The sequence below is a fragment of the Dipodomys spectabilis genome, unplaced genomic scaffold (assembly GCF_019054845.1).
Source record: "Dipodomys spectabilis isolate Male_0828 unplaced genomic scaffold, ASM1905484v1 ptg000140l, whole genome shotgun sequence".
Classification (NCBI taxonomy): domain Eukaryota; kingdom Metazoa; phylum Chordata; class Mammalia; order Rodentia; family Heteromyidae; genus Dipodomys; species Dipodomys spectabilis.
The window spans coordinates 31,537,886-31,547,079 of NW_024870817.1; the positions used below are offsets into that span (position 1 = coordinate 31,537,886).

Genomic DNA, 9,194 nt, shown 5'->3' on the forward strand with positions numbered 1-9,194 from the left:
CTGGAGACATGTGTCACAGTGCCCAAACAGCCTACCATCCTTTGACTCATTCTGGACATAGACTCCGTTCAGTGGTCAACCTGCTTAGCTGTGTGACCAAACTCTCCTGCCTAATCCTATTTCCTTATCTCAGCTTTTGTTAGATCAATCAAACGAAATTGCTAAGATATCACAATGTTTTATCTATTGAAAATGGCAGTACTAAGTGATCCAACCTAAAGTTTTCCTCATTAGAAACATCCCTGTTCAAAGAGTTACTAGGTCTGTAGTTCATCTCTATAATCCCTGCTGAGTATAGCTCCTCTAATGCCTGGCACAGAGCAGGTGTTTCCTAAGTGTTTGTTCAAAAGGAAGTCAGTGACTTTGCTTCTATCGCTATTGCTCTTTGAGTTTCAAGCCTTGGAAACATGTTTTTGAAGCTCAGGAATCAGTGAAGACTGTGTTTTGCAGAATAGCTGTATTTCAGAAGAAGAAAGAGACGCATATGAAGAACTGCTGACACAAGCAGAAATCCAAGGCAACATCAATACAGTCAACAGTAAGTAGTGGCTATTTCTATAAGGCCCAAACTTTCTCTGCCAGAACTTCAGCAAAACTTCCAATTTGTGTGCTTGCCAAACTGCCTTATGCAATGAAAAAATGTAAGTGTCAATGTTGCTTTTAATTATAGTACAGTATTAGACAGTTTCCCAGTTAGTCTTCTTTGGCAAAGTCTCTGCCTTGTCTCTGTTTTGACTCTGCCTTCATGTTCCAGCCTGGACACATTGCACTTTGTCTTGAATCTGCCCTTATTGGGTTGAGACTGAATGATCCCAAGTAAAAGACTATGACTTAGAAATTACAGTTCACTGCTGTAAATCGTGTGATGCGATTCTATTAGTATTATAAGAGATAATATGGATGCTTCCACTATTATTTCTTCCTCTAATTAGTCTGTATTTCACAGGACTTCTTTTACAGCTTAGCCAGGTTTAGTGCTAATGAAGCCAATTTGAGTTCTATGACCCTGAGTATCTGAGCAGTCACAAAAGTTTGTCTTAAAAAAAAAAAAAAAAAAAAAAATATATATATATATATATATATATATATATATTTGTTGGTATTCTTAAGGTGTTTTACAGAGAAATTACAATCCCATAAGTCAAATAATGAGTACAGATCTTCTTGGACAGTGTCACCCCTTCCTTCACTTTCCTCAGTTCCTGCTCTTGTCTCTGCCTACAAGTTTCTGGTTTGTTTTTTACATAGTGTATATTGAATGCAATGGCTGCATTTGTTTACCTCTCCTTCCTCCATTTCTGTGCTCCCTATCTGCCCCCCCCAAAAGAAAACGAAAAACCAACAACAATAAAAAAAAACTGCATTTCCATTTCCTGGAATTTGTTTTGATAATTAGTATTTTAGATGTTTAGAGGAGTTTTGCCTTATTTCCTCCCCTAATTCTTCCTATCATCTTGTGTAGTTGTGTGACCAGAAGGAAAAGAAAGTTCAGGTTTGTGAAAATGAGCCTATACAAATGTGGATGGATCCATATATTTTTAGTAGACTTTTACATCCTCTGGAAAATTTTACTTTTGCTTGAGGATCAGAAGAGACAGTAAGGAATTCTCCTTGACATTTATTTTCCCTAGATCAATCTAAGTCACCCCAGGGGAAAAAAATGAAGACATAGAAAACCACCGGACCCATTAAATAAACACTTTTCTTGTTGGATTGACACAAACTATCTAATTACAACTGTCTTAAGATCTTCCCTCTTCATGGATGAGTTTGGAATGTATTTTATTTCTTTGAACACTTTCAAAGAAATTCATAACTGTAGGTGTTGCTCAGCAGCCTGACCTAAGTTATTGGAGAGATTCTTCCCAATGATGCAAGCAGTCATCAAGGAAGCCCGGAAAGATAAATGTTGATGTCTGGCAGCTGACAACAGAATGAGTTTGAAAGTTTACCACACAGATGCACATGCACGCGTGCGTGCATACACACACACACACACACACACACACACACACACACACATACATATCACACAAGAGCTGAGAGCTCAGTGTTAACATCTTACAATTTGGGGGGTACATGTTTGTGTTTTAATTCCTGTGAAATCATAAATACATTAGTGATAATATATGAAATCCACTGTCAGGTTTTTTTTTCTGCTCTATTTGAAAGCTACTAATTATTCTTAACTGAAATGCATTGCAGAGAGGAATTAATATTGCCAGCAAGACAACATCAGATTTCCATAACTTAGGCAGAAAACAATTTCATTACCTTTTACCATCCTCTATAGTTCTGAAGTGTTTATAACCACCTCAAATCTTCCCTTCCATGTTACATGAAATGCCTTTATAAACAAATGTTTGAATATCAATGACATAATTTCCTGACCACAAGTTGAATGCCAAATTGGCTATACTTTATTTTCCATTTTTAAGTTAAAGGCACCAAATGAGTTACACTAATGGCCTATGTGAAATTGATGAAGGGCACTGAACTCTGGGGTGGCTGTAATGGTGAAGAACATGATTGTTCTGAAATCTTTATTTCTGGAAGTTTCTAGAATTAAAAGTAGTCTTGGGGAAAAAAGAAAATAAACACCCTCACTGAAGCTGATGGCTCACACCTGTAGTCCTAGCTACTCAGGGCTGAGATCACAGTTTTAAGCCAAATTGGGCAGAAAATTTTGTAAGATTCTTATCTGCAGTGAACCAACAAAATCAGAAGTGGATCTGTGGCTCAAATAATAGAGCTTCAGCCTTGAGTGAGTCTTCAAGAGTGCAAGCTCTATGTTCATGAGTTCAATCCCCAGTACCAGCACACACATAAAAAACCCCACAAATATATATATATGCATGTATATATAACCCTTTATTATATAGGTCAATTACATGAAGTGAGCTGATTGTGCACTCTTAAATCAGTAAGTGTAGATGCTTTAACAAGCTCTTCCCCAACCTGGCAGATTATGATTTTAAGATGCTGAGGCATTAGCATTCATTGCTGTTTTGTTGGTAATGTCAATAGATCTGCCCTCAGAGATTTCGGCCTTGTTTGAACTGCAGTGATTCATTTCTGGCCTTGTCACATGCATTCCATTCATTGTTGGATATTTTCCATTCACATCAAGGCTGGGAATTTTATTAATGCAGAGTATAAAAGAATAGTTAAGAAAAATGGGCTTGAGATTTGTTTGATTGTTTGTTAGAAGAAAGTTTGTTAGAGATATGATTTCCTGGTAATATTTACTATCCAGTGGTACAAACTTACATCAGCAAGTTCTCAGAGGTGATACGTGAGTCTACCCAGCATCATCCCAGATACAGCTGAAAGGCTTTTGGCCCTTTACCACATCAGCAGTCACCACAAACAGCTACTGACCTTTCTTTCTGTAATTCTTTCATTTGTCAAGGGAAGGGGAAAAGAAATATTTGGGCCCTAAGGATTGTACTGAATGCAAGTTTTCTTGGGGGCTGACTCCAGGAGTTCCATCAGTCATGTCTCCTGCTATGGAATGGTGTCTCTTAGTAGAAGTTTGAAGAAGGCTCCTTGTGAAAGTATTTTGAGAAGATAAATTATCATCTTCTTGAAAAGGATTAGAATCATCTTAACTGCAGTCCAGTTGTATACTGGGCAGACAGGTTGACTTTGAAAAGCCCTAGAAATCTTCTCTATGTGTTATTCCTACTACTCAGCTCCTTTTTTAGTGGGCAAACGCTGTAGGCTCTATCTGGTTTGTTCTTGCCTGGTGACAGAGCTCATCACTCATTCTGAAAATTATGCAGAATCTTCTGTTCTGAGCACCCATGCTGAAGTCCCTAAAGTTCTTTGCATATCCTGAAAGTTGTGGTAGTATTCGGATGCACATGGCAATGGGCTCACCCATGTTGATTCATTGGGTGGACACTGCTTGCCTTCTGGTCCTCATCCAAAAGCCTGCTTTGAAGAGATGGTACCAGCCAACAGGGGGCAGCAGAGAACAAGTACTGGGATAACATGACCTGGCTTGACCTGGCCTTATAAAGCACTGTGTTGAAAATGAACTTGTGAGTGGAAATGGGAGGGAACAACTGGGAGAAAGTGAGGGAAAGGGCGACACTGTCCAAAAAGGAAGTTTACTCTTTATCTGATTTATGTAACTGTAGCAACACCCCCATATCACCTTTATAATAACATTTTTTAAAATGCTTGGGGAAAAAAATCTCTGGGGATTCACAGATGGGAATCCTCAGAGCCCAAAGCCTCGTGAAGGCTCTATGGGAGAGGCAGGCCCAGGGCTTTCTTAGGGAATCATGCTAGGCAGGAATGATCCCACAACTCAAGCACCATCAGTGCTGAGGCTCCTTGAGAAACTTCCTTTAAGGTGGGACCTAACTTGAATTATTGAGCTGATCTAGAACTCTGCCCGCCTCTCCCTATGTTAGGTTGGAAATCTTAGGGGAAAGGACCAGTGGGGTAGGGCAGCGGGGGGGGGGGGGGGGGTACGGGGGACTGCAGACATTCTGACTGGATTGTAAACCTGCACCCCCAGGGCAGGCTGCTGTGGATCACATCAATGCTGTCATTCCGGAAGGCGACCCTGCAAATACTCTGCTTGCACTGAAGAAACCAGAGGCCCAGCTGCCTGCCGTGTATCCCTTTGCTGCTACCATGTATCAGAATGAACTCTTCAACCTCCAGAAACAGAATGCCATGGTGAGACTCTCATGGAGACAATCACCCCAAGTCCCAGCAGGAAGGGAAGGCTGTTGAGGAAAATAGAAGGCTGGATAGGGCTATAGGCTCTAAGAATCAAGGGAAAGGAGAAGACACTGAGCTGTGAAGATCAAAGGATGTGACATACATGTGTGTGTATGTATGTGTACATAAATGGATGTAGATAAGAATATAGTATATGAAACCCACCAAACATGTTTGAAAAAGGAGGGGAGGGGGGAAGGAGGAAATGAGACTATGGTGGAGGGGGAAATTTACACTGTGTGTTTGTATAGAAATATCACAAGGAAACCCCTTGTTTTACAAATGTATGTTAACCAAAAACTTTTTAAAGTCAGTTAAGAACAATGAAACCTCTAAAAATTTATTAAAATGAATTAAAAATAAAAGCCTGTTGGACTCAACCCATGATTGTACAGTTTGAACATTTTTTTACAAATGATACATGCTATTTACATATAATACACAGAGGGGAAAAAAAGACTACCATCATTTTCTAAAATAGATCACTTTCTTAAATTATACTCTGACATTAGTGTCTCTTCTCGCTTGTCATAGATTTAAAACCCAGGGCTCCTTCCACACAGCAAGTATTTTATCCCCAATGGATCACACTGTCTAGGATATCAGGCCTACTTCCTCATTTTCCTCTGTCCTTCTTTGTTTTGGGGTTTGGGGCTAGGTTTGGCTTGGTTTTGAAGGTTTGACTATGTAATAGTTTCAGATGGACTAGAACTCACACTCTTCCTACCTCTACCTCCAAGGTCTGGGATGGCAAACTTTGTTTTTGCTGTAGAGGTTGTGATACAGCAGTGGTTTCATTGTGCTCTTTATGTACAGTTGTTTGACCTCCCTAAGGTGGTAAATTTGTAGTTAATATAAATATTTGGATGTAATTTGTTTACTAACTGGTTGCTGATGGCTCACTCTTGTAATCCTAGCTATTGAGGAGGCTGAAATCTGAGGATCACGGTTTGAAGCCAGCCTAGGCAGAAAAGGCTGTGAGACTCTTATGTCCAACTAAGCACCAAAAAAAAATTCCTGAAAGTGGCACTGTGGCTCAAGCGATAAGAGTGCTAACCTTGATCCAAAAAGCTCAGAAACAGTGCCCGGGCCCTGAGTTCAAGTTCCAGGAGTGACTCCAAAATGTTATTTGTTTGATGTTGATATTTTCTGCTTACTTCTTTACTTTAGAAAGTAAAATTGTGTTTAGTTTCCCTAAAATCAATTTGCAAAAAGATCTCTATGGAGAGCCAGAAAGTTACATGGTTTTTTCCTTCCTGTACCTTTTTTTGGGTGCCGAGACTTGAAATCAATGCCTTTTACTCGCCTGGCTTGCTTGCTTAGTTGGTGCTGTACCACATGATCAATGCCTACAGCCCAGCTTTTGGCTAGTTATTTTGAAGATGGATTCTAACAGGTTTTTCTGCCTACACTGTTTTCAAACATCAATCCTGTTGATCTCAGCCTCCTAACTAATTAGAGTTACAAGCGTGAGCCACCAGTCCCTACCTCTATAGTGTACTTTAATCCAAATATGACTGTATATAGAATATATAAATGTAAAGATGTGTATCATCTTTTTTAAGTAATTCATTTTCAAACTTCTTAATTTCCTTCAATATAATGAAAGAAATATCCTTTTTGAAGTGGGTACAAGATAGTATAGAATATTTAAATAAAAGAAAATATCAGTAGAGAACTATGTTCTGAAATCCAATATGTATTTCTTTAAAAATCTAGATTATAAAGCTATATAAACCTGGAGAATATTAATTGATTAATAAAGATTTGCTTTAGGTTTAAAGTCACTACCCAACTTATAAGACTATAAGTTGGATTTTTAAAAATTAGAATCATTTTTGGCTAAAAAATATATCTATAAAAATAGGTCTTTCATCTACCTATAAAAAAAATAGATCAAACTCTTTTTCTCCAATCCTGGAGCTTGAATTTAGGGCCTGGGCACTGTCCCTGAGCTTCTTTTGCTCAAGGCTAACTCTCTACCACTTGAGCCACAGTGCCACTTCCAGCTTTTTCTGAGTAGTTTAAGGGAGGTAAAAGTCTCAAGGACTTTTCTGCATAGGCTGGCATTGAACCATGATCCTCAGATCTCAGCCTCATGAGTAGTAAGGATTATAGACATGAGCCACCAGCGCCTAGCTTTTCTGGAATTGTTTAAGGTAGAATTCCCCCTGCTTTCAATTTTCTTTTGCTTTGAGCAGTCCTGGAGTTTGAACTCATAGTTCCATGCTTGTTAGGCAGGCACTGTACCACTAATCTGCACCTCTAGCCCTTCCTATCCTTTTTTTTTTTTTTTTGCCCTACTTTAAACTGACAGTTGTTAACTACGAAAATATTACCTAAAACTCTCATCTCCTGTTCTCTAATCCTTGGTGAATTATAAGGTTACAGGAACCTGTAAAGTAGCCAACACAGTCAGGAATAGGGCTCACAATAGGGAATACAGATAATTTGTGAAATTGCATATGTTAGATGTAACAAATAACAGCCCCCCAAATGATATTCCATTTACTGAGGTAAAGCCAAAGAAAAGTACATGGCCTCTTTCTTCTGGGTTCTGAAAATCTTTATCTTTGTATTGTCCTGTGTCATGTGGGTTTCCTACTGCATTGTGTATGTGCACTTACATGGCTGCATATTTGCCAACAGAACTACTTGGCCCACGAAGAGTTGTTGATTGCAGTGGAAATGCTGTCTGCAGTTGCCCTGCTAAACCAGGCCTTGGAGAGCAATGATCTTGTGTCTGTGCAGAATCAACTCAGAAGCTCCGCAATAGGTGTCAACAACGTGGACGAGGCACATGTGGAACGGTAAGGCGTGTTCTCCAAATCCTCTTCCCAAGCAGAGATCGAATGTATGCTCAGCAGAGCTCACAAACTAGCAATTTGTTCCTTAATGGAAAAATCCATATGCCAGGCTCATGCCTGTTGAGAGCTGGTCTGTTCTAAGTCCTTCTCACTCGAGGTTTCTTTACAGTATTCCTTTGTAGTGGACAAAAAGAATAAGAAAAGACCTTGTGGTGAATAATAACTGATTCTGTCTATAGCGAAGATCAGTAGGCCAGAAAATAGAGGACTATGCAAAATGTACCTACCCATTTCTTTCAGAAATGATATACTGTAGAAAGCTACTCTAATAATCAGTCCAATTTTTTTATTTCAGAGATGTGGAAAATGCATCAGAGTTGTGGATCCCAAGTTGAGTCTCTTTGGCTCCAAACTTCACTCTTTTGATGGTTGAGCCAAAAGAATCCTGAGCCCATAGTGGGCCAAGGCAGAGTATAACAGCCTCTGTTGACTGACTTTCAGTTCAGATTCTGAAATGTGCTACTGTGTTGATAATAATATATACCTTTTATAGAGGAGATAGAGAGAAAAATAAGGAGCAAGAATTAGAATTAAAATTGTCGATTCTTTTTATTTTCTTTTTTATAATTAGCAGGGTCTCATACCTGCTAATCTTGTGATATACCAATAAACTAGACCTGCAACCTCCAAATTAGAGACTTAATATAAAAAATCTTGAGCTAAAAAAGTGAGTGAACCCTGGCTTCTTGTGACCACCCAGGGGAGATGTCTGCACAGGTTTTGACAAAAACTCACAGCTTGGATTCTTAGGACGGCTATAGTGGGAAGATTTGTAGTTTATTTGGGAGTCATGCGTAGTTTTACAAGAAAAAGAAGAGACTTTAGGTTTTCACCAAATGACATTTGACCACTTGTTTATGGTGGAAGAACAGTGAGTTTTTCTTGTTTTCAATCTTCCTGCTTATGTGTGTGATACCTTTAGAATGTTTGTATGCATGGTACCTCTAGAGTGCTTGTGTGCATAGTACCTCTGCAGTTTTATGTGCATGGTACCTCTAGAGTACTTGTATGCATGGTATCTCAAGTGCTTGTGTACGTAGTACTTATAGAGTGCTTGTGTGCATAGTACCTCTACAGAATGTGGCCACTCTGGCAACCATCCTCATGTATCCTTGGCATCTTTCGCTTTGTTTCTGTAATAAACTCCACAGTGGATTTATGACCTCTTTTCTCTAACATCTATTTTGATCTAACCAGGCTTTGAGCACTCCAGGTGCTTATACAAAGCAGAGCTGGCCACTCTCATTAGAAACTAAAAATTGTGAATGGTGAAGTAATTGTCAAGACATTCCCCATACCTACCACTGTGATCTAAACTACAGCGACTCCCTTCCTACCTACCTAGTCATTCATTTTGATGGTCACAAATGCCTTCCTCATTTATAAATACCTGTTTAAATCAAGTTCACGTTACTCTAAGAAAGTACCCTAGGTTATTAACTTAAAAAGAGAAAAGGTTTATCAGTGCTGGAATTTTGTTTTGTTTTATGTGGTACTGAGGAACTGAACCCAGGGCTTCATGCATGCTAGGCAAACACTCTACCACTAAGCCACATTCCCTGGAATTTTTTAATATATATTTTTTAT

The 9,194-nt window shown here is 39.0% G+C and overlaps 1 protein-coding gene across 1 annotated transcript in view; it reads left to right on the forward strand.

Moving 5' to 3' along the window:
• The window catches only part of Iqgap2 (IQ motif containing GTPase activating protein 2), a 256,337-nt gene that overhangs the window by 137,625 nt on the left and 109,518 nt on the right, over positions 1-9,194 (forward strand). The window contains exons 9-11 of the mRNA XM_042690727.1: positions 451-538; positions 4,532-4,695; positions 7,390-7,550. Of these exons, the coding sequence (XP_042546661.1) occupies positions 451-538; positions 4,532-4,695; positions 7,390-7,550 (413 nt within the window). The remainder of the gene's footprint in view (positions 1-450; positions 539-4,531; positions 4,696-7,389; positions 7,551-9,194) is intronic.